The sequence below is a fragment of the Suncus etruscus genome, chromosome 12, assembly GCF_024139225.1.
Source record: "Suncus etruscus isolate mSunEtr1 chromosome 12, mSunEtr1.pri.cur, whole genome shotgun sequence".
NCBI lineage: Eukaryota > Metazoa > Chordata > Mammalia > Eulipotyphla > Soricidae > Suncus > Suncus etruscus.
Window position 1 is genome coordinate 6,959,945 of NC_064859.1, and position 26,477 is coordinate 6,986,421.

Below are 26,477 nucleotides of genomic sequence, written 5' to 3' on the forward strand. Positions count from 1 at the left end.
GTGATGTGGAGCATTTTTTCAATGTCCTTTGCCTTTTGTATTTCTTCTTTGTGAGGGGGTTAGATTTTTTTTTTCTTGTTAAGTTCTCTCAGTACCTTGTATATCTCAGAGATTAGCTGATGGGTATTGGGTATTGGGTGAATAGTTTCTTCCATTCTGTGGGAGAAATGGCTAGTCACTATTTCCTCTGAGGTGCAGAAACTTCTCAGCTTAATATAGTCCCATCTGTTTATCTCAGCTTTCATTGTTTGGAGAGTGCTGTTTCCTCCTTGAAGATGCCTTTAGTCTCAATGTTATGGGGACCCGGAGAGATAGCACAGCGGCATTTATCTTGCAAGCAGCCGACCCAGGACCAAAGGTGGTTGGTTCGAATCCCGGTGTCCCATATGGTCCCCCATGCCTGCCAGGAGCTATTTCTGAGCCAGGAGTAACCCCTGAGCACCGCTGGGTGTGACCCAAAAATCAATGTTATGGAGTGTTTGATCTATATGTTGTTCTATATTTCTTATGGTTCTGGGTCTGATATCAAGGTCTTTAATCCATTTGGATTTGACCTTTGTGCATGATGTTAGATGGAGGTCTGAGTTCACTTTTTTGCATGTGGCTGACCAGTTGTCCTAACACCACTTATTGAAGAGTCTTTCCTTACTCCATTTTTTCATTTCTTGCCCCTTTATCAAATATTAATTGATTGTATGTCTGGGGAACATTCTCTGAATGCTCACATCTATTATGGAAAACGATATGGAGATTCCTCAAAAAACTGAAAAGTGAGCTCCCATATGATCCAGCTCTACTACTCCTAGAGACATACCATAGGGCAGGGGTCTGCAAACTTTAAGACATAAAGAGCCACTTGAACTCATTTCCAAAGGAAAAAAAACCTGGGAGCCGCAAAACCATTGCAACATTTAAAATAAATATTGGGGCCGGAGAGATAGCATGGAGGTAGGGTGTTTGCCTTGCATGCATAAGGATGGTGGTTCGAATCCTGGCATCCCATATGGTCCCCTAAGCCTGCCAGGAGCAATTTCTGAGTGGAGAACCAGGAGTAACCCCTAAGTGCTGCCAGGTGTGACCCAAAAACAAAATAAATAAATAAATAAATAAAACAAATATAGCACTTTCTACATTGTTTCTTATCTTAATGCTATATACAGGATTATGCAGTTGGTTGTCGATATGAAGAAAAAAAAAGAACTTTTTTACTTAACAATGTAAAATATATTGTGGAAATTAATATCTAATTAAAATATGTAATGTACCTGTTTAATGAAATTTTTGCTCCTGAACCTCAGTGCACAGTGTCTACACATCAGGGCTATAAGACATTACCTTCATTTTACACAGACTTGTAAGCTACTATATGTGAGGCATGATCAATGTTTGTTTTTATTATAGTTAATGTTGGAAAAGACCTGTTCACATACATATGTCGAGCCAAAGATTGACAAGACTCCAAATGCATACTTTTTCATGTTTATATAAGTATTGGGAATGGCATTCCATGTTTCAAATATAAGTTTGTCCTGTTTGGGAAGGTGTTCAATATCACTTCATTTAAGATTTTGAGCCAGAATGGCCTTCTGACAGGCAACATTCTCAAGAGTAGTGGTCAAGCATTTGAACTTGGACACCCATATATCTTTGTTGACTATATCAGCCAGTTCTATCTCAAGATCAGGTTGACTTACCTGCAAATGCAGTCATATTCAATAAGGATGGATCGATCACCAAGGGAAGGATAATGTGGAGTATTCCTCTCTGAATTTACAGAACCTTTTCGCAAACAATTTTGCATTGTGGAGACTGCAGACTTCAAATAACCTGCATTTATCGTATTATGACTTTGTTTGAACTCTCTCAAAGAAGGAAAGTGAGACAGGGTACTTCTCTGTAAATTTTTAGTGTTCTGCCTTTGACAGTCTTCACAGATAGTGTTATGCCTTTAATTTTATGCACAATTTCATTCTAGTTTTTGAAGTCCTTGTAGAGACACTCAAACCTTAACAAATGCTTCTTTTATATACTCTCCATTTGTGAACAGCTTCCCATGCTTGACTATTTTCTGAGCGACCACAAAACTAGCATATTTTGTGGAATTTGCAAACTTCATCACTTCTTGATATTATGTTTGCTCCTATCAACCTTCTTCATAAGTTCTGCAATGGCTTTTCACCTCTCATCTCTATCTGAATATTTTTCAGCAAAGGCTGTGTGTTTATTCTGGAAAACATTCGACTTTTTGTCATTCGCAAATTTCTCACCACATATTAAGTATACTGGTAAACCAATCTTGTCAGTAGAGAATGCAAATGATTCAGTCCATGTATCATTAAACACTGTTTTCTTCAAAAATTTTTCTCTTCTTGCCTTAATCCATAGTTGGCATACCAGGGATATAATAAGAAATCATAAAATTAATTAGGGCCCCAGTGTACCATAAATCATAATCAGTGCTTGATGTAAATACTAATTATTAATGATGGTCCAATGTCATCATCATAATAAAAATATTTTTGCCACTTTTTTTATTATTTCTTTGTTTGATCACCTCAGAATTACTTATCCTCATAGAAATAAATGTTAAATTAACAAGTCACCTTTTCTTTAGAAAAATAATTCATCAGGCCTCAAAATTTTGTAAATTAACTAGTGAGCCATGCATGCCATAAAGATAATACATCAGGTCGCCCAATAATAATAATAATAACAATAGCAATAATAACAACATTACTTGAGTGCTGATCCTACATTTTGGTGGGGGAGGAGGGCCCACAATTGACTATTCAGAGTTGACTCCTGTGGTGTTAGGGATGAAATGGTTGGCTATGTGTGAGGTAAATCCCAACCACTTCCAGCCCTTACCCTATTTTTTTTTTTTTAAAGTAGCAAGAGTCATTGTAAAGACATACCCAGAGAAAGATCAGTTTTTTGTTTGTTGGTTTTGGTTTTGGTTTTTGGGTCACACCCAGCAGCGCTCAGGGGTTACTCCTGGCTCTACACTCAGAAATCACTCCTGGCAGGCTCCGGGAAAAATATGAGATGTCAGGATTGGAACCACTGTCCTTCTGCACGCAAGGCAAACGCCTTCCTCCATGCTATCTCTTTTTGTCCTAAAATATACAACATGTTTCTTCTGATTTGTGTTACCAGAAGTTCCAGGGGTCTCAAACTCAATTTACCTGGGGGCCGCAGGAGGCAAAGTCGGGGTGATCCTTGAGTGCAAAGTCAGTAGTAAGCCTTGAACATTGGGGGGTGTGACCCAAACCACTAAAACAAAACAAAACAGAAAAAGATTCCTCTAGGGCAGGGCCACAAAATGTTGTATGGAGGGCCTCAAATGGTCCGCGGACCGCGAGTTTGAGACCCCTTAAGCAAGTGTAGCATGACTCACAAGAAACTCAGACCCTGGGCCTGGTTAACTGCAGGAGCCGATTTTTCTTTCATCCCAGTTTGTCCATTCTGATGGATGATCTTTAAGAAGCTGTTCCCAGTCTTGAAAGTCTCCACCATCTTGGTGTTTAAATTGTGAGTCATCTGACTTTGTCCACCCCACACCCTGTTTCTTGATAGTTTTTAACCTCTCCTCTCCTCTCCGTTCCCCTCCCTTGCCCTCCTCTCTACCTCTCTTCTCCTTTATCTCGGTCTCAGTCTGTTCCCAGAACATGCTCCATCACCTGGTTCCCAAGAACTCAGACTGCGTGGTGGTCTTGTCATCATCCTACAGGCCAAGGCGTCGGCTCTTTTAGCTTCTTTTCAATGCACCTCCACTTTTTCAGCTCAGCCTAAGCTGACCAAGTTGACCTCGTTGACCTTGTATTCGCATCGCCTAGCTTCAGGCCTTGCTCTGATTTCCAGCTACTGTTTCCATCTTTTTCCAGTTGCAGGAATCAGTAAACAGTTTCTCAGCCACCATTCTTGATCTATTTATTCACATTGGCTGTTCCCTTTTCGGTTTTTCTTTTAAAATAGTCTACCTAAATCTATCCTGTCCTCTACAACAGTTTGTGTAGGACAGTGATTTAAAAGTAACTATGCATTTTCCTACTGACACTGTACAAAATTATGTGACTCACAAGCATCAATTTTGAGCAAAAAGAACCCAAGCTTTAGATAGTCATATCATACCTGAAGATTATGAGGACAAAATAAACAGGTATTATAAAAATCTAATGTATTGTTCAGAATAGGGCTCATAGATTAGAGATTTCTTCCTTTGTCCATGACTCACTGCCAAACAAAATATAATCTCAATAGTGTTCTCTTTACACTCTTGTTCCTAAAATAAACACATCATACTTTGAGAATTTCTGTTGTTTTAAACAGCTAGAAATAATAGAAAAAATTGAATTTTTTAAAGCTTTTCTTTAATATACCCTGATACCGCAGAGTGAACAACCTGTATAGCATATATATACTAGAGACAAAAAGAAGTAGAAAACAAAACAGAAAAGAAGGAAAAGAAGCATTTATTGAGCATATACTCATTTTAAGCTTTTTAAGGTATGTAGTTGAAGATGTATCTTTGTTCCCTCACAGTTGATGAATCTTTTCTTACTTTATGAAACTAATAACTGGAAGAGCTAGAAATGAAAAAACTCTAACTTCTAAGTATGTATGTAATATTTTAATATATTTCACATCATAAAATGTATAGAAATTACCTTCATTTATTATTAAAATCATCACTTATTTTTTAATATAATTTTTATTTTAATTAATAGTGGCTTACATATCATTCACAGTAATATTCCAGGTACATATTTACATTGAATCAGGGGAATTCCCACCACTGAATTGTCCTCCCACATCCGCTTCCACCCTGCCTCCCATATCCTCCACTCTCCCCCAAGGGGCTGCTAGAATGTGTGGTCCTTTTTGTGTCTAGTTTATTACTTAGTGGTCTTATAACTGTTTGGTCTTGGTGCCTCCATTATTGCCCCCTCTAATTGAGAGGCGGGACTAGAAAGTTCAAGTTATGTGGTTTTGTTTGAGGAAGAGAAAAGCAATATAATGGGGTAAAAATCGACTATGCCAACTATGGGCAGAGTCATTCTAGAGGCATCATCCTTGATTTGAGGGACGAAGGGGAAAAAAAGAAGGTGAAACACCACAACAGTTCAAAAAGGGGAATCAAGATATCCAGTGCGCACTGCAGCAATAAAAATATGCACCACATAGTTGCCATGGTCGTGAGATAGGAAATATGACAAGGCGCAAAAAGGAAGAAGAGAAAAGAAGAAAGAAAAAGTAGGGCCGGGTAGGTGGCGCTGGAGGTAAGGTGTCTGCCTTGCAAGCGCTAGCCAAGGAAGGACCGCGGTTCGATCCCCCGGTGTCCCATATGGTCCCCCCAAGCCAGGGGCGATTTCTGAGCACATAGCCAGGAGTAACCCCTGAGCGTCAAACGGGTGTGGCCCAAAAACCAAAAAAAAAAAAAAAAAAGAAAAAGAAAAAGTAAATATATAAATAAAATAAATGGACAACTACTTCAATATCTACCCCAAAAACAAAGAAATCGACAAAAACTAGATAAAAATAATAAAAAATAAAAAAGGAAGGATTATTTAGTGTTTTTTTGTCTCTCCCCACACCCCCAACTAGGCACAGTGAATATTGGGGTCATCCGCAATGGGGAATCCCCTTGGCCTAAGAGATACAGGGTTTCTCTACCCTTGGAATATATTGTCATGGGATTATCTATAGACTTCTTTCAGGTTCATTTACTCTCCCCTTGGTGTTTCTGTGCCGTATGGAAGACTTCTGCTCCGATCTGGATGATAAAAACAGACCTCTAAATCTAAAGGTCTCAGTCTGTGCACAGGTCAAGGAATGGAACTTATGAAAATCATCACTTATTTTAAGTAATGTTATTATTTTTATAATAATTTATATTTTGAACAAAGAAGATTACAAATCTCTCACAGTAATATTTTAGGTACATAGTGACATTTAATCAGGGGCATTCCCACCACTAATGTTGTCTTCCCTCCACCCCTATTCCCAGCATGCATCCCATATCCCCTTCCTCTAACCCGGGCCTCTAGTATCAGTGGTCCTCTCTATGTCTATCTTGTTGTAGATTGGGTATCTATTCTGTTGTTGTTGGCTTTGGACTTTGTGTTTAAGTCTGATCATTTTTTTATTTCCACTTTATATTCATACGACTATTTGGTCTTGTTATCCTCCATTATTTCCCCCTCAATTTGTGAGGTGGAGCAAGATGGTTCAAGTTTGAATGAAAGAAATAAAAGTGGGGGGGAATCAAACAAGCAAAAATGAAAGGAGTCCTTCTAGAGGCTATAAATATCAATTTGAGAGAATAAAGGGAAAAAGGAAGAAAAACATAACAACAATACAAAAAAAAATCAAACAAAAAACCAAAAGACACCACAGCAATAAAGACAACAGCCACACAATAAGCATGGTCCTGAAGTAAAAACAAAACACAAAAAGAAAAAAAAAAGATAAAGAAAAAAACGGAAATAAAACAAACAACAACAACAACAAAATAATTTGTGCTTTTTTTTTTGGCATGGGCACAGTAAATATTAGGGAGATTAGAAAGGAAAATCTCAGGGCCAAGAGATAGCATGGAGGCAAGACGTTTGCCTTCCATGTAGAAGGACGGTGGTTCAAATCTCAGCATCCCATATGGTCCGCTGAGCCTGCCGGGGGCAATTTCTGAGCATAGAGCCAGGAGTAGCCACTGAGAGCTGCCGGGTGTGACCCAAAAACCAAACAAAAAAAAAAAAAAAGAAAAAGAAAAAATGAAAGAAAGAAAGAAAGAAAGAAAGAAAGAAAGAAAGAAAGAAGAAAGAAAGAAAGAAAGAAAGAAAGAAAGAAAGAAAGAAAGAAAGAAAGAAAGAAAGAAAGAAAGAAAGAAAGAAAGAAAGAGGGAGGGAGGAGAGAGAGAGAAGAAAGAAAGAAAAAGAAAGAAAGAAAGAAAGAAAGAAAGAAAGAAAGAAAGAAAGAAAGAAAGAAAGAAAGAAGAAAGAAAGAAAGAATGAAAGAAAGAAAGAAAGAAAGAAAGAAAGAAAGAAAGAAAGAAAGAAAAGGAAAGAAAGAAAGAAAGAAAGAAAGAAAGAAAGAGAGAAAGAGAGAAAGGAAAAAGAAGAAAAAGAAAGGGAACTACCTTGGCCTAATAGATACAGGGTTTCTCACACCCTGGAATAACTACAGGCTCCGTACATGTTCTTTTACTCTCTCCTAGGTCCTTTTGTGGTATCTGAAAACTTTCCACTCAGTCATGGATGATAAAATCAGGCCTCTGTAGCTAGAGATCTTGGTATTTGCATAGGTCATAGGATGGAGCATAGGATGGAATCTTTTCGTACGGTTCTAGAAGTTCTGTCCCATCACTGTTGTTTTAATCAGTCTTCTGTAGTTGGTGATCTTGGCTTTTGCACCGAGCCCAGAAAAAAGCCTAGGATAGAGTCTTTCATTATGTTTCCAGAAGATATGCTCAGTTGCAATTGTCACAGTCAGACCTCTGGAATTAGAGATCTTGGTTGTTGTACAGATCATAGGCCAAAGCCTAGACTAGGGTCTTTTTCATTGGTCCCAGGATAAGTTCTGCCCAGTCATGGTTGTCACAGTCAGTCGTCTGTAGATAGCGATCTTGGCTTTTGCACATATCAAAGGATGACGTGTCTCCTTATTTCATCTTATCATTACATGGTGAGATTAGACAACCTGATTTTAGGTCAAGTTGTTGCCATTTCCTTTATTATTCTTCAGAAGAGTAATTTCACCTTTTAATGGCAGTATTTTAAAATGTCAAGGCCTTCCATTTCCGTGTGTCTTCTCTTATTTCTTGTAGCAGGGTTTTATAGTTTTCTTTGTATAGGTCCTTCACATCTTTAGTCTAGTAGACTCCAAGGTATTCGAGTTTATGTGAGACTAATGTGAATGAGGTTGTTTTCTTAATATCCATTTTCTCCTATCTTGGATTGGCAGGATTACTATAATTAAAATGACAATACTCCCCAAAGCTTTGTACAGATTTAATACGATCCCTCTAAAGATACCCATGACATTCTTCAAAGAAGTGGATCAAACACCTCTGAAATTCATTTGGAACAATAAACACCCTCGAATAGCTAAAGAAATACTTGGGAAAAGGAATATGGTAGTATTATTTACCCCAACTTTAAACTGTATTACAAAGCAATAGTTATCAAAAACAGCATGGTATTGGAATAAAGACAGACCTTCAGATCAGTGGAACAGGCTTGAGTACTCAGAGAATGTTCCCCAGACATACAAGCACCTAATTTTTGATAAAGGTGCAAAAAATCCTAAATGGAACAGGGAAGGTCTCTTCAATAAGTAGTGTTGGCACAAATGGCTAGCCACTTGTAAAAAAGCAAACTTAGACCTCCAGTTAACATGATGTACAAAGGCAAAATCCAAATGGATTAAAGACCTAGATATCAGACCTGAAACCATAAAGTATATAAAACAACATGTAGGTCAAACACTCCATGACATTAAGACTAAAGGTATCTTTAAAGAAGAAACAGTACTCTCCAAACAAGTGAATGCAGAAATAAAGAGATGGGACTATATTAAGCTGAGAAGCTTCTGCACCTCAAAGGAAATAGTACCCAGGATACAAGAGCTACCACTGAGTGGGAGAAACTATACACCCAATACCCATCAGATATGGGGTTAATATCCAAAATATACAAGGCACTGACAGAACTTTACAAGAAAAAAAATATCTAAACCCATCAAAAAATGGGGAGAAGAAATGGACAGACACTTTAACAAAAAGAAATACAAATGGCTAAAAGGCACATGAAAAAATGCTCCACATTACTAATCATCAGGGAGATGCAAATCAAAACAACTATGAGGTACCATATCAAGCCACAGAGACTGGAACACATCAGAAAGTATGAGACCAATCAGTGCGGGCGGGGATGTGGAGAGAAAGGAACTCTTTACCACTGCTGGTGGGAATGCCGTCTAGTCCAACCTTTATGGAAAGCAATATGGAGATTCCTCCAAAAACTGGAAATTTAGCTCCCATACGATTCAGCTATACCACTCCTAGGAATATACCCTAGGAACACATAATACAATACAAAAATTTCTTCCTTACACATATATTCACTGCAGCACTATTTACCATAGCCAGACTCTGGAAACAACCAAGATGCCCTTCAACAGATGAATGGCTAAAGAAACTGTGGTACATATATAAAATGGAACATTATGCAGCGGTCAGGGGAGATGAAGTCATGAAATTTTCTTATACATGGATGTACATGAAATCTATTATGTTGAGTGAAATAAGTCAGAGGGAGAGAGATAGATGCAGAATAGTCTCACTCATCTATGGGTGTTAAGAAAAATGAAAGACATTCTTGCAATAATTTTCAGAGACAAAAGAGAGGAGGGCTGGAAGTTTTAGCTCACGACATGAAGTTCATCATAAAGCATGATAAGTGCAGTTAGAGAAATATTTACATTGAGAACTATCATAATAATGTGAATGAATAAGGGAAGTAAAAAGCCTTTCTATAGTACAGGCGAGGGTGTGTGGGGAGGAGGGAGATTAGGGACATTGGTGGTGGGAATGTTGTACAGGTGAAGGGGGGTGTTCTTTACATGACTGAAACCCAATCACAATTATGTTTGTAATCAAGGTATTTAATAAAGATATTAATTAAAAAATAAGAAAGTTTAGAGATATCAGAATTTGTGGGCAGATTTTATACCAACCATTCTCTATGTGTATCATGGAGAAATTATGTATCATAGAAAATTAGAGTTAAAAAAGTGTATTCATTTAAGATTATTGAATACAAGAACACCTAAAATCATATGTATTTTATTAGGAGCAAAACAATTATTTAATAAATATTTTTATTACATCAGGAGAAATAATTAAAATTCATAGGGCTACATCAGCTTACAATTTCAAAGTAAATAGTATTTATGCTAAAAGTTTAAAAAGATTTTGTGAAAGAAATTACATTTTTACTATATTTTTTTTTACAGAATTGCCTTGAATGCAGTGATTCTAGTTAAAATCTTTTTTCCTTTTTTTCTTTATTAAACATCTTGATTACATATATGATTGTGATTAGGTTTCAGTCATGTAAAGAACACCCCCTTCACCAGTGCAACATTCCCACCACCAATGTCCCAAATCTCCCTTCATCCCACCCCACCCCCATCTGTACTCTAGACAGGCTTTCCATTTTCCTCATTCATTCACATGATTATGGTGGTTCCCTGTGTAGTTAGTTATTTCTATAACTTCACTCATCACTCTTTGTGGTGAGCTTCATGAAGTGAGCTGGAAGTTCCAGCTCTCCTCTCATTGTCTCTGAGGAGTGTTGCAAAAAATGATTTTTATTTTTCTTAAAATCCATAGATGAGTGGAGACTATTCTGCATCTCTCTCTCTCTCCCTCTGACTTATTTCACTCAGCATGATAGATTCCATGTACATCCATGTATAGGAAAATTTCATGACTTCATCTCTCCTGCATAATATTCCATTGTGTATATGTACCATATACACATTTAGCCATTTTGTCTGTTGAAGGGCAATCTGGTTGTTTCCAGAGCCTGGCTATTGTGAATAGTGCTGCAATAATATACATGTGAGGAAGGGGGTTTTTGTATTGTGCTCTTTTTGTTCTTAGGGTCTATCCCTAGGAGTGGAATAGCTGGGTCGAATGGGAGCTAAAATTTCCAGATTTTGGAGGAATCTCCATATTGATTTCCATAGAGGTTGGACTAGGACGGCATTCCCACCAGCAGTGGATAAGAGTTCCTTTATCTCCACATCCCCGCCAGCACTGATTGTTCTCATTCTTTGTGATGTGTGCCAATCTCTGTGGTGTGAAGTGGTAACTCATCATTGTTTTGATTTGCATCTCCCTGATGATTAGTGAAGAGGAGCATTTTTTCATGTGCTTTTTGGCCATTTGTATTTCTTTTTTTTTTATCAAAGCGTTTGTTCATTTCTTCTCCCCATTTTTTGATGGTATTGGATCTTTTTTTTTTCTTGTAAAGTTCTGTCAGTGCCCTGTATATTTCAGATATTAGCCCCTTATCTGATGGGTGTTGGGTGAATAGTTTCTCCCACTCGGTGGGTGACTCTTGTATCCTGGGCACTATTTCTTTTGAGGTGCAGAAGCTTCTCAGTTTAATGTATTCCCATCTGTTGATCTCTGCTTCTACTTGTTTGGAAAGTGCAGTTTCCTCCTTGAAGATGCCGTTAGTCTCAATGTCATGGAGTGTTTTACCTACGTGTTGTTCTATATATCTTATGGTATCAGGTCTGATATCAAGGTCTTTAATCCATTTGGATTTTACCTTCGTACATGATGTTAACTGGGGGTCTATTTTCGCTTTTTTGCAAGTGGCTAACCAGTTCTGCCAGTCACCACTTGTTAAAGAGGTTTTCCCTGCTCCACTTAGGATTTCTTGCTCCTTTGTCAAAAATTAGGTAATTGTATGTCTTGGGGACAATGTCTGAGAACTCAAGCCTATTTCACTGATCTGAGGGTCTGTCTTTATTCCAATGCCATGCTGTTTTGATAACTATTGCTCTGTAGTACAGTTTAAAGTTTGGGAAAGTAATGCCTCCCATTTTCCTTTTCCCTAGGAGTGCTTTAGCTATTCGAGGGTGTTTATTGTTCCATATGAACTTCATAAGTGTTTGATCCACTTCTTTGAAGAATGTCATGGGTATTTTTAAGGGGATCACATTAAATCTGTATAATGCTTTGGGGAGTATTGCCATGTTAATGATATTAACCCTGCCAATCCATGAGCAGGCTATGTGTTTCCATTTCCGTGTGTCCTCTCTTATTTCTTGGAGCAGGGCTCCAAGTTTTCTTTGTATAGATCCTTCACGTCTTTGGTCAAGTTGACTCCAAGATATTTGAGTTTGTGTGGCACTATTGTGAATGAGACTACCTTCTTGACTTCCTTCTTCCCTATCATTATTGGTGTATAAAAAGGCCATTGATTTCTGTGTGTTAATTTTGTAGCCTGCCACCTTGCTATGAGTCTGTTTTTTCTAAAAGCTTTTAGATAGAGTCTTTAGGTGTTTTCTAAGTAAGAGTATCATGTCATCTGCAAACAATGAGAGCTTGACTTCTTCCTTTCCTATCTGAATTCCCTTGATATCTTTTTCTTGCCTGATTGCTATTGCAAATTCTTTCAGTACTATGTTGAAGAGGAATGGTGAGAGCAGAGAGCCTTGTCTTGTACCAGAATTTAGAGGAAAGGCTTTTAGTTTTTCTCCATTGAGTATAATATTTGCCATTGGTTTGTGGTAGATGGCTTCAACTAGATTGAGAAAGGTTCCTTTTATTCTCATCTTTCTGAGAGTTTTGATCAAGAATGGGTGTTGGACCTTATCAAATGCTTTCTCTGCATCTATTTGATATGATCATGTGATTTTTTATTTTTCTTCTTGTTGATGTTGTGTATGATGTTGATAGATTTACGAATGTTAAACCATTCTTGCATTCCCGGGATGAAACCTACTTGGTTGTAGTGTATGATCTTCTTGATGATGCATTGGATCCTATTTGCCAGGATTTTGTTGAAGATCTTTGTATCTGCATTCATCAGGGATATTGGTCTTGATTTTCTTTTTTGGCAGCATCTCTGTCTGGTTTTGGTATCAAGGTGATGTTGGCTTTATAAAAGCTGTTTGGGAGTGTTCCCGTTTTTTCAATATCATGGAAGAGCCTGGCTAGGATTGGTAGTAGCTCCTCTTGAAAGATTTGAACAAATTTATTAGAAAATCCATCTGGGCCTGGGCTTTTTCTTTTTGGCCAGATGTTTGATTACAGTTTCAATTTCCTCAGTAGTGATGGGGGTGTTTTTTATATGCTACATCCTCCTTGCTTAAATGTGGAAGATTATAAGTGTCCAAGAATTTTTTCCATTTCTTCTACGGTTCTCATGTTAGTAGCATAAAGTTTCTCAAAGTAGTCTTTGCTTACCCTTTGCATCTCTACAATATCTGTCGTGATCTCCCCCTTTTCATTTCTAATACGGGTTATCAGATTTCTCTCTTTCTCTTTCTTTGTGAGTTTTGCCAATGGTCTATCAATTTTGTTTATTTTTTTTTAAAGAACCAACTTCTGCTTTCGTTGATCATTCAATTGTTTTTTGGTTTTCCACTTTATTTTGTTCTGCTTTGGGCTTTATTATTTTCTTCTGTCTCCCTATTTTTGGTTCCTTTTGTTGGTCATTTTCTATTTTTTTGAGCTGCGTAATTAAGTTATTCAGGTATGCCCCTTCTTCCTTCCTGATGTGTGCTTGTAGAGCTATAAATTTTCCTCTCAGGACCGCTTTTGCTGTGTCCCCATAGATTCTGGCAGTTTGTGTCTTCATTATCATTTATTTCCAGGAAAGTTTTGATTTCCTTTTTTTATTTCATCTCGGACCCACTGGTTGTTCAGTAGCAGGGTGTCTATTTTCCAATTGTTAAAATTTTTCTTCTGTGTGGCTTTGTAATTCACATCTAATTTCAGAGCCTTGTGGTCAGCAAAGGTAGCCTGCAAGATTTCTATCCTCTTGGTTTTATGGTGGTATGTTTTATATGTCAGCATGTAGTTTATCCTGGAGAAAGACCCATGTACATTGGAGAAGAATGTGTATACAGGTTTTTTGGGATGGAGTGTCCTATATATATCTACTAGTCCTCTTTCTTCCATTACTCTTTTCAGGGCTAGGGCTAGTATATTTTTGTTGGGTTTCCATCTGGTTGACCTATCATTTTTTACTATTCTTAATTTATTTTGCTTTAGCATAATAAATTGTGCCAATCCATCAGTAGTATGAGGTTTTCTGAACCTCCCAAAGTGTTTTTGGTACTGTTGTTACTACTCTATCTGGACACAGCTTTTCACATTTTGGCCTGTTTCCTATGTCTTGATAAAGTAATTCTTTGTCTTTAGTTCTTCATATATGTCCAAATGATTGGAGATAATAAAATATATCTATAAAAAATCTAAAAGTTTAAAATACAAGCAAAGAAATTAAAGAGCATTAAAACATGTTTGGAAATTCAATTTTTCAAAATCAAGATTAATTGTCCATATAGGTGTCTGTTTTTTTCTGACTGCTTCAGAAAGTTCTACCCTGAAATAGGTTTAAGTGTAGGTAACAGTAATCATAGCAGGAACAATCATTCTTTCTGTTTCCCAGTTCTATGAAAACAATGTTCCTAGTACTTTCTATGTTCCTCTATGTACTTCTAGGGCCAATTAAGATAAGACCTCCTAATGTATACTTAATGATATTAAATGGATTTAGACACAGAACCTGTAATACCTAGAGTTCCTGTAATGCCTAAAGAAAATAAATCAGGGGCCGAAGAGGTGGCGTAGAGGTAAGGCATCTGCCTTGCAAGTGCTAGCCTAGGACAGACCATGGTTTGACCCCCGGTGTCCATATGGTTCCCCAAGCCAGGGATGATTTCTGAGCGCATAGCCAGGATTAACCCGCTGAGCGTCGAATGGGTGTGGCTTCCCCCTCAAAAATAAAAGAAAAAAAATTAGAGGATATTCCTTGAACAAAACTGTTCATATTCAATCCCTCAGTTTTCACCCTATGTCTGTCTATGCAAGTTTACTTTGCATCCCAACAATTCCACAATCAATTATATAGTAATATTATATGATAATTTGTATTCAACTTGGCTGGGCTATCAGCTGGCCAGGTAGCATTTTTAACCAGTAAAACATAGTGAAAAAGTGCTGATTTCATCAAGTTAGGCAGGTATTATCTAATAATACATTGAGGGACATTAAAAAAGGTGAAAATGCAATTTAAATTTTTTAATTTAGATCATGCATTTTTATATAATCATAGTGTTTAGATCTCAGAATGTACAGATCTCAGACTGTAATACTTACACAAGTGATATCCCTTCATCCACCTCAAGCCCTCAATTGCTAGGATTTGACTGGAATCAGGAAGTTTGAGTCACACCCAGGCATGCCCAGGGCTTATCCTGGCTCTCCACTCAGGATTCACTCCTGGCAGGACTCTGGAAACCATATTGGTTCTAGGGCTTGAATCTAGGACAGTTGCATGCAAGGCAACTTCCCTATCCACTGTACTTCTACAGCCCCTGAGATATATGGTATCAACTTTCTTGGCTCACCGCTTTCAGCAAGACCAAGTGGGACTTCTGGGTTTTGGACTTGTGGATTTCCATAGCCTGGTAAACCAATTCATATACTAATTATTCTCATATTTATTATTTTATCTATCCAATTGGTGCTGTTTCTCAGAAGAACATTTAAATAAAGTTCTTAATTAGCTGGAGAACTATTAGTACTAGCTCTCAATTAGAAGAACCCCTGACTAATACATCTTTCAGTTTCTTGCCCAGTTATTGACAGTCTAGCTATAGAGACCTATGAGGCCATTTACCATGAAAATTCTGTCACATTTATATAGAAGTAAAATTTTAAATTATTGTACCCTTCCTCAATATTACTCACAAATTTCATTCTACATATATATTTGTGCATAAAATAATATGTATTTTAATATTAAAATGTATTATAAACATTACTTATAAAGCCATAAAAAGAAGATACAGATAACACTGTCTTCTTTCACTCTGACTTATTTACAAATAATTCCCTCTTGAAGTCGTGAGTTCTTAACTATTGGCTTTGTTATTTTTCCTCTAGATAACTACTATACAACTTTGATTTTCTTTGTGGCAAAAATTTTAGACAGTACTCTTTATCTTTGAAGGTTCTACTTAATCAGTTGTGAGATAGATCAAAATGTTTTAAGTGTAAAATCTGCAAAGAATCCATCTGCAACTAATTCTTCACGGTTTTGAACTCCTGTAGCTCTGAACAAATGCCAGTGAGGGAAGCAAGGGATAATTTTTGACCAGGTAGATAAGATTAAGTGGGACTAGTCATTGTTTCAATTAATAGATGTTGTTCATAGTTGTCATCTGTAAAATTATAGACATCTGTAAATTCACTTTATTTTTACTTTCACCTTTTCTGAGTTAATTAGCACAAGAACCCTTAAATATATTAATTATGCCTTATGGTGACTTATGTTAAACTCTGATTAATAAAAACAGCTCAGTGAAAGCAGAAGAACAGCAAGTGGAACAAGTAGACAGCTAACTAGAGCAATAACAAATTAATTACAAGAAGACAGCTGGATACTTTCTAGATACAGCCTAGATACTGCAGGTAGAGGCTGCTCAATCCCCTTCTCTTTTGACACCTTCTCTCATAATTCTATTTCTTGAGTGAAGCCCCAACTGTTGACTCATCCACTTCCAAACAAGAACAGAGTGAAAACCTTGAAACTGCAGCAGGAAGCAGGCTGCAGGTTGTCACCACTTGGAAATCAGCAGAAAAATTCCCCCCTACAGTCATAATTTATTCTTCTATTTTAATGTGCACAATATGCACAAGCTCTATGTGCATAGATTTATCCTCCTATGTTCCTATTCTAAATGGAAAATGTCCAAGGTAAACTAGCTTAATAAAACAGCAAAAAATATTGGTCACTAAATTAAAATGAAAAGTCTGATGTGACTTATCTCAAAATCTCATTCCATTCATTTTCAGAGGAGTCTAATTAATTCTATTCTTTTAGTTGATTTTAATTCTTTCTTGGGAATTCTATCTAAATTTTATTTATTTATTTATTTATTTATTTATTTATTTATTTATTTTTAGGTCACACCCGGCAGTGCTTAAGGGTTACTCCTGGCTCTATGCTCAGAAATCGCTCCTGGCAGGCTTGGGGAACCATATGGGATACCGGGATTCAAACCACCATTCTTCTGCAGGCAAGGCAAACGCCTTACCTCCATGCTATCTTTCCGACCCCAGAATTCTATCTAAATTTTAGGGGCAAACCCATTAAATATTAACATTTGGCATGAGAACACATTAGGGTGATTATTTTTCTGCCACAAAAGTTATAAAGAGGTTTTTTGATTAAGAGTACATTGTTTAGGGCCCGGAGAGATAGCACAGCAGTGTTTGCCTTACAAACAGCCGATCCAGGACCAAAGGTGGTTGGTTCAAATCCCGGTGTTCCATATGGTCCCCTGTGCCTGTCAGGAGCTATTTCTGAGCAGACAGCCAGGAGTAAACCCTTGAGCAACGCCGGGTGTGGCCCAAAAACCAAAAAAAAAAAAAAAAAAAAAAAGTACATTGTTTAGGGCCAGAGAGATAGCATGGAGGGTAGGGCGTTTGCCTTGCATGTGGAAGGATGGTGGTTCGAATCCTGGCATCCCATATGGTCCCTCAAACCTGCCAGGAGCTATTTCTGACAGCAGAGCCAGGAGTAACCTCTGAGCACTGCCAGGTGTGACCCAAACACCCCCTCCCCCCCAAAAAAAGAGTACATTGTTTTTAATATGTAGTCATTTTATCGTCACTACTTGGGCATCACTAGCTGTTGGTTAGTTGTAAAATAAATGTAACTATTTTGGGAGGGTTGGGATAAAGGCAGGCTGACATTCTTAATTTACTTAGTTTTATGGTTTATCACAATAAAAATATTTTCTCAGCACAGAGACTGGCCAAATATCACAAAGAACAAGAACAATGAGTTCTGCCAGGGATGTGGAGAGAAAGGAATTCTTATTCACTGCTGGGTGAGAATGCCATCTAGTCCAGTACTTATATGGAAAACGATATGGAGATTCCTCAAAAAAAAACTGGAAATTGAGCTTCCATATACCATTCCTAGGGACATACCCAAGGAACACAAAATCCAATACAAAAATCCCTTCATCAAATCTGTATACATCGCAGCACTTTTTACAATAGCCAGTCTCTGGAAATAAATCAAGATTGCCCTTCAACAGACGAGGTGGCTATAAAAATTGTTGGACCATATTCACAATGGAATATTATGCAGCCATCAGGAGAGATGAAGTCATGAAATTTTCCTATACATGGATGTATATGGAATCTATTATGCTGAGTGAAACAAGTCAGAGGGAGAGATATAGGTTTTAAGAAAAATTAAAGACATTATTGTAATATGCCAAGAGATGAGGGCCAGAAGAACCAGTTCACTATATGAAGTTCATCTCAAGGAGTGGTGAGTGCAGTTACAACACTAACAACAACCATGTCAATGTTAATGAGTAGAAGTAGAATGCCTGTCTCGAATACAGGCAGGAGGTGTGGGAGGAGGGAGATGAGATGCATTGGTGGTAGGAATGCTGCACTGGTGAAGGGGGGTGTTCTTTTTGTGACTAAAACCCAACTACAGTCATGTTTGTAATCACGTGTTTAAATAAAGATATTTAAAAATAAAGAAGTTTGATAAAAAAAAACCATCAGCCATGTGCAAGGCAAGATTGCCTTCTCACACTGTACTATCACTCCTAAAAAAGGATTTAATAGTAAACTAGCTTGAATTCCAAATAAATTGCAATACCATACTCAATGAATGAGCACTATAGTAAGAGTCTATGGCGTATGCAGGTGCCTATTCCAATATTATCTGTGGACATAAGCATAATTCATATTAGTAGGCATAATCAAATGGGAAATGAATAGATTAGAAATATTTGTCAAGACATTATTCTAATGAGCAGTGTATTTTTGATATAATAATATAACATAGCACTGTAATACAAAGCCAGGAAGAAACAACCTATATCTTCAAAAACCACTATGAACAAACAAGATTAAAGAGTTTATTATAGATATATTAAAATTAAGACTAGATTTTATTTATTTCATTTTTTAATAATATATATATTTATAATTATCTTTATTTAAACACCATGATTACAAACATGATTATAGTTGTATGATTACAGTCATGTAAAGAAACACCCCCCCTTCACCATGTGCAACATTCCCACCACCAATTTCACAGATCTCTCCCTCCTCCCCAACCCCCCCATACCTGTACTCGAGAACAGGCTTTCTACTTCCCTCAATTCATATTGTTATGATAGTTTTCAGTGTAGTCATCTCTCCAACTGCACTTATCACTCATGTGATGAGCTGCATGTCCTGAGCTGCAACCTACCAGCCCTCATCTCTCTTGTCTCTGAGATACTTGTTGAAAATGTCCTTTAATTTTTTTAAAGCCCATAGATGAGTGAAACCATTCTGCGTCTTTCTCTCTTCCCTCTCTGATTTACTTCACCTCAGCATAATAGGATTCCATGTACTTCCATGTATAGGAAAATTTCATGACTTCATCTCTCCTGACGGCTGCATAGTATTCCATTGTGTATATGTACCACAGTTTCTTTAGCCACTCATCTATTGAAGAGCATCTTGGTTGTTTCCAGAGTCTGGCTATTGTAAATAGTGCTGCAATGAATATAGGAGTAAGGAAAGGATTTTTGTATTGTATTTTTGTGTTCCTCGGGTATATTCCTAGGAGTGGTATAGCCTGGATCATATGGTAGCTCACTTTCAAGTTTGTGAAGGAATCTCCATATGGCTTTCCATAAAGGTTGGACTAGACGGCATTCCCACCAGCAGTGAAAAAGAGTTCCTTTCTCTCCACATCCCCGCCAGCACTGCTTATTTTTCCTGTTTTGTGATGTGTGCCAATCTCAGTGGCGTGAAGTGGTACCGCAATTGTAGTTATTGATTTGCATCTCCCTGACGATTAGTGATGTTGAGCCATCTTTCTCATGTGCCTTTTGGCCATTTGCCTTTCTTCTTTTTCAAAGTGTCTGTTCATTTCTTCTCCCCATTTTTTTGATGGGGTTAGTTGTTTTTTTCTTGTATAGTTCTGTCAGTACCCTTGTAATTTTGGATGTTAGCCCCTTTATCTGATGAGTATTTGGGTGAATAATTTCTCCCATTCAGTGGGTGGCCTTTGTACTCTGGGCACTATTTCCTTTGAGATGCAGAGGCCTTCTCACCTTAAAATTAGTCCATCTGTTTATCTCTGCTTCCACTTGTTTGGAAAGTGCTGTCTCCTCCTTAAAGATGCCTTTAGTCTCAATGTCCTGGAGTGTTTCACCTACATATTGTTCTATATACCTTATAGTTTCAGATCTGATATCAAGGTCTTTAATTCCATTTTGGATTTTACCTTTGTACATGGTGTTAGCTGGGGGGTCTGAGTTACCTTTTTTGCAAGTGGCTAACCAAGTTGTGCCAACACCACTTGTTGAATAGGCTTTCTTTGCTCCAATTTAGGATTTCTTGCTCCTTTATCAAAAACTATGTGATTATATGTCTGAGGAACCTTCTCTGAGTACTCAAGCCTATTCCACTGATCTGAGGGTCTGTCCTTTATTCCAATACCATGGTATTTTTTATAACTAATTGCTTTGTAATACAGCTTAAAATTGGGAAAAGTAATGCCTCCAATATTCCTTTTTCCCAAGGAGTGCTTTAGCTATTCGAGGTTGTTTATTGTTCCAGATTAATTCAGAAGTATTTGATCCACTTGTTTGAAGAATGTCATGGGTATCTTCAGAGGAATTGCAATTAAATTATGTTACAATGCTTTTGGAAGTATTGCCATTTTAATGATGTTGATCCTGCCAATCCATGAGCAAAAAATGTGAGCAGATGAAAATAGATAGCCTTTAGGGGTTTTTTCTTGTTTTTTTGTTTGTTTTGTTTTAGGGGTCACACCTGGAAGCACTTAGGGGTTACTCTAGGCTCTATGCTCAGAAATCACTCCTGGCCAAGATCAGGGGGACCACATGGGATTCCAGGGATTCGAACCACCTTCCTTCTGCATGCAAGGCAAATTCCCCTACCTCCACGCTATCTCTCTGGCCCCCAAAGTAGATGTCTTTGATAGACCTCAACTGAATCAATGTAAGAATCATTGAAGTCCCAGAGACCCAGGAAGAAAATCTCTAGGAAGAATCAAAAGTCAATGATTCATTACAGAGAAATTCCCAGAGCTAAATGTGTCTACAACCAAATACTTGCCATGCCCAAAGAGTACTAGCTAAAAGATACCTGAAAAAAAGCATCCAAGACACATCCTAGAATCCTAGTACATTGATGAATACCACAGATAGGGATATAATACTGAAAGCAGCAAGAATCAGAAAGGGAAATTAGTTTCAAAGGAGCTTCCTTAAGATTTACACTTGTGCCAGAGCTGATGGCACAAGTGGTAAAATGTCTGCCTTGCCTGTGTTAGTCGAGGACAGACTGTGGTTCGATCCCCAGCATCCCATATGGTCCCCCAAAGCCAGGAAGCAATTTATGAGGTGAATAGCCAGGAGTAACCACTGGGTGGTTTATGAGTGTCACTGGGTGTGCCCCCCCCCCCCCAAAAAAAAAAAAGATTTTCAGCAGATCTGTCACAAGAAATCCACAAGGACAAATGGCAGTGGTGGAATGAATTGACAAAACTCAATGAAATGAATGCTCTGCCTTGAATACTGTACCCAGCCAACTCATTTTCAGGTTTGAAGGAAGTATACATAACTTCATAGATAAATAACAGCTCAGAAACTTTACAGACTGAAAACAGCCTTAAAAGAAAAACTAAAAGGTCTATTTTAAAACAGGACAGACCTAGAGACACACCAAAATCCTACATTAAAGATGACACTAAGTCCCATGATGATTATCTCTCTCAGCTAATGGACTAAATGCACCAGTTAAGAGACACAGAGTGGCAAAATGGACCAAGAAACTGAACCCAACATTCTACTGCCTTCAAGAAACACATCTGAGGAGCTGGAGAGATAGCATGGAAATAGGGCATTTGAAGGTCATTGGTTCGAATCTCGGCATCCTATATAGTCCCCCCGAGACTGCCAGGATCGATTTGCTGAGCATGGAGCAGGAGTAACCCCTGAGCACTGCTGGGTGTGACCCCCACAAAACACAAACAACAAACAACAACAAACAAAAGAAACACATACTGAATAGTTAGAACAAACAAAGACTCCAAAATCAAAGGTTGGAGGACAATTATTCAAGCAAACATTGCCTTAAAAAATCTGTAGTGGCCATATTAATATTAGATGACACAAACTTTAGACTTTGGACAAAGTTGGATATTTCTTAATAAGCATAGGTATATGTAAATGGGAAGAAATCTCACTCCTAAGCATATATGAATCTATCTGAGGGACCAGTAAAATATTTAATACAATTGTCGACAAATTTGAAAGCAGATATTAATAGCAACACAACTATAGTGCAGAGACCTCAACACTGCCCCTGTGGAGAGTGATATATCCTCCTTGAAGATGCATTTAGTCTTAACATCATGGAGTGTTTTACCTATGTTTTGTCTATATACCTTATGGTTCTGGGTCTGATATCAAGGTATTTAATCCATTTGGATTTGACCTTTGTGCATGTTTTTAGAAGAGCTCTAAGTTCTCTTTTTTTTCCACGTGGCTGACCAGTTGTCCCAATACCACTTGTTGAAGAGGCTTTCTTGCTCCAATTTGCATTTCTTGTCCCTGAATTTACATTGATACAAAATAGGATTCAAGGGACCGGATAGGTGGTGCAAGCCATAGGCGTCTGCATTGCCCGCTGAGCCTAGGGCAGACCATGGTTCGATCTCCAGGCATCCCATATGGTCCCTCAAACAAGGAGCGATTTCTGAGTGCATAGCCAGGAGTAACTGCTGAGCATCGTCATCAGGTGTGGCCCAAAAACCAAAAAAAAAAAAAAAAAAAAAAAAAAAAAAACAGGGACTCAAGGCTGTCCATATTATTGACAATTATATTGAAAGCTCAAAGCTCATTTTAAATAAGGTAATGGATCTAGAAGAGTTTTCATACATGTACACTCACATAAATTACAGAATCCACCTGGAAAAGACATGCTTTGTGTCTCTCACAGGAAATGATGTTACTTTGATCCCCTAGGAGAAAAAAGAATGGGTTGTATATAATGTTATTCAGATTGTGAAAATGAAACAGTAAATCTTTGTTTCACTTTTTCCAAATGTTGATATTTTGCGGAATTTTTATTAGTTTCTTATTTTTAAAATGAAGTTTACTGATGCAATTAACAATAAAATACACCCATTTAAGTATCTAAATTGATTATTTTTGACAATTATTATTGATTACATCTACATAATCAATAATAACAGCATTCTACTATGGGTTTCATTTCTGTGAGCCAATTGATCATGAGATCCTCAGGGAGCAACTGTAGAGATTCTGTTGAAGTTTCAAAGACTAAATAAGCATGTGCAGACCAGTTTCTCTGTCACTGGGCCAGATCAATTAGGTGTGTGTGTGTGTGTGTGTGTGTGTGTGTGTGTTTACTACGTGTGTGTGAATGACAATTGAACTACAGTGGAGGGAATACTTAAGTTTACAGGCTTAGGATATATATATATATGTACATATTATATATGTACCAATATTAACAACCACTGAGATTGACTTTTCAAGGAAACTCATCAGTTACTATGAGATTCAGATGAAAATGTGGTCCTTGAATGCTTTGAGGAAAAACTTGTGGGAATTTTTTTACTATAGACTCAAAGAACAGGTTCAAAAGGCCAACTAAGGATCAACTAGAAAAACCATACATTATATGCTGATACTGTTTACCAAGATGGGTTTCAAGAAAGCTTTCTATCTGTAGAAAGAACCATCGAGTCCCTTTCATTAAGAGGTAAGGTGTGTGATCCTTCATTCTGAATTTTAATTGCCTCTTGACCTTGCTCTGACAAACAGTGCTAGTGGACTCTGGTGCTAGCTTTGAGACCTGGCAGGTTTTGCTCTAATCTCTAGGAAGCCAGATATTGGATGTGAAGAAGATATCTAAGAAGTAAAAAAGTTCAGCTAGAGAGTTGATAGTTTGAGGAGAATGGCAGAAAGAGATGATTTAAAAGACTCTTAATTTAAATGAACTGAAATCCGTTATCAGCAAAGAAGTTTTGCTGCTGAGGTGTTCAGTATTCAGTGTCTTCCTGCCATCTATCTATCTATCTATCTATCTATCTATCTAATCTATCTATCTATCTATCTATCTATCTATCTATCTATCTATCATCTATCTATCACTCTACCTATGATATCATTTATCTATATCTATCTATCTATCTATCATCTAGCTGTCTATCTATCTATGGATCCATCCATCCATCCATCCATCCATCCATCCATCCATCCATCCATCATCCATCTATCTAATCTATCTATCTCTGCTGAGTAAACAAACCCCACAGACCTTTTCGGACTTGGCCAGACAGACAGACAGACAGACAGACAGACAGACAGACAGACAGACAGGCAGGCAGGCAGGCAGCTTGGGCGTTTCCCGCAGAGACCCCTTCTCGGTTCGGCCGCGGCAGGCGAGCAGCCTGGCTGCCGGGGGCGTGGCCGGAGGCGGGGCGTGGCCGGCGCGGGGGGGGGGGGGGGGGGGGGGGGGCGGCGCGCGGATTCGGAGCCCGCGGCCAGCGCCGGGCCTCGCACTCGTCCGTCGGCGTCCGGTGCCAGGCGAGCGCGCTCGTGGCTGCGGCGAGCGGGTGAGGCGCGCGGCGGGCGCGGGAGGGCGCGGGGGTGCGCGTGGGGGCGCGGGAGCCGCGGGCAGGGGCGCGGCGGAGGGCGGCCGGTCGGTCCCGCCGGCGGGAAGCGCTCGGCGGGCGGCGGGAGGCCGCGTGGGCTCCGGGTGTGGGTCGCGTCCCGCCCGCCCGCCACGCCCGCCGCGCTCCGAGGGCGCCCGCTCCGACCGCTGCTCGGGGACCGCGCGGCCCCGCCGGAGGGGCGCGGGGCGCCGCGCGCGGGGGCGGAGGGGCTGAGGGGCGGCGGGCGGACGGCGGGCCGCGCGCTCTGTGCCCGTCGCGCTCTCTGTCTGTCTGTCCGTCTCTGTCTCTCCTCGCTCCGCGCGACGCGCGGGCCGCGGTGGCCTCGAGCCTTCCCGCCGCGTCCGCTGCCGCCTCCGAGGCCGAGACTCGCCGCCCACGGGCCGCTCGCTGCTCCGGCCTCCCCGAGGCGCCTCCCGTTGGCTCGGCTTCCCTTCGCTTCCTTCCTTCCCTTCCCTTCCTTCCCTTCCCTCCTCCCTTCCTTCCCCTGCCCTCGCGGCTCGCGGCTGAGGCCGGATCTCGCCCCAAGGCGCGCCCGGCAGGCTCGGGGTCCAAGCCGGGTCCAGGCACACGCCCGCCCGCCCGACGCCGGCCATCGCGCGCCCTTCGGTCACGCACTCCTCGTCACGCAGCGAATACGCGGGATGCCGCGCGGAGGCATCTCTCCCTTCGGAGCCCGTCGCCAAGTTTTCCGCGGGTGCACTTTCTTCGACTCGGGGTACCGAAGCGGCCGCGCCCGCCCGCCCCCGCCTCTTGGCGGTCTCCGAAGCGCCTTGAGTCACGATGGTTTTGATTTTCCAGACTGAACTTTTTCCGCTCATTCTCCTCTTTTCTTGTGCCCCTTGTTCATCTTTCCCTGCCACACTCCACGGCCCCAGGTCCCCCACTTCTGATTTTGTATGGAGAATTCAAACGTTATCCTTGCACTCTGCATTTCTTCTTACGCTAGCACTGGGAGGAAACCGAGTCAAATTCTTAGTCGCTGGCTCTGTGGGCACGTTTTGCTGGGAAACCAACAACACTCAGTCTTGCTCATCCCCTTGCTAGGCCTTTGCTGTCAGAAATCCTTGGATTGCTGCTGCAGCTACTACTTTGGCTGCGAACCACCGCAATCTTGGGCTGTGATAACAACCAACCAACGACATCCATCGCACTGTCACAACTTTGAAAGAGTGTGCTACCTGTCAGAACTGGAGGGATCAGTCCTTTACCTCAATTTGAGACTCAACATCAAACTTAGGATACCTATCTACTCTATAGGGTTTTAGAGAATTCTTTGGAGAACTGTATAAGTAAATGGTTTAAAACAATGGCGGTGATTTTGGACTAATCCTATCATGTCTTTCTCATTTCTTGGGCAGGATTCCCACTGAAGTCAGTAGTGGTCTTGAGTATACACTAAATGCTGAGAACAAGAACCTGCTCATTTAGAGCAGAGGGAGGACGCAGCTTATTTTCTTATGAGACAGTCCCCTTAAGAAAGATCTACTTATGGGCTTGGAGAGTTAGCACAGCGGTAAAGCATTTGCCTTGGGCGTAGCCTACCCTGGACAGACCCATAGGGTCCCAAGAGCTTTCCAGGAGCAATTTCTTCTTTTTTTTTTAAATTTTATCATTAATGTTTTTTTTTTTTTTGTTTGTTTTTGTTTTTTGTTTTTGTGGTTTTTGGGTCACACCCGGCAGTGCTCAGGGGTTATTCCTGGCTCCAGGCTCAGAAATTGCTCCTGGCAGGCACAGGGGACCATATGGGACACCAGGATTCGAACCGATGACCTCCTGCATGAAAGGCAAATGCCTTACCTCCATACTATCTCTCTGGCCCCTATCATTAATGCTTTAATATTGATTTTCCACTTCAAGAAATTAGTAAAAATGAACCACATTAAATCAAAAGAAAGGAAACAATGAAGATCAAATCGTAAGTTAATGAAACATAAAATAAGAGAAAATCAATGGAATCAA

At 39.5% G+C, this 26,477-nt stretch overlaps 2 protein-coding genes and 1 pseudogene across 10 annotated transcripts in view; 1 reads left to right on the plus strand and 2 right to left on the minus strand.

Annotated features, from left to right (window-relative positions):
- Window positions 1-3,645: 3,645 nt before the first annotated feature.
- Window positions 3,646-3,734, minus strand: LOC126025370 (uncharacterized; annotated as a pseudogene).
- LOC126024582 (proline-rich protein 2-like) lies at window positions 3,677-25,336 on the minus strand. The gene is made up of 3 exons (XM_049785017.1): window positions 25,007-25,336; window positions 24,221-24,928; window positions 3,677-3,724 (listed from the first exon to the last, which is right to left on the minus strand). The coding sequence occupies exons 1-3, from the start codon at window positions 25,334-25,336 to the stop codon at window positions 3,677-3,679; spliced, it is 1,086 nt and encodes a 361-aa protein (XP_049640974.1).
- The window catches only part of EPB41L2 (erythrocyte membrane protein band 4.1 like 2), a 271,009-nt gene continuing 268,939 nt past the window's right edge, over window positions 24,408-26,477 (plus strand). For all 9 annotated transcript variants that reach the window (XM_049785156.1, XM_049785155.1, XM_049785161.1 and 6 more), the window contains exon 1: window positions 24,408-24,458. The gene's annotated coding sequence lies outside the window, so the exon portion shown is untranslated. The remainder of the gene's footprint in view (window positions 24,459-26,477) is intronic.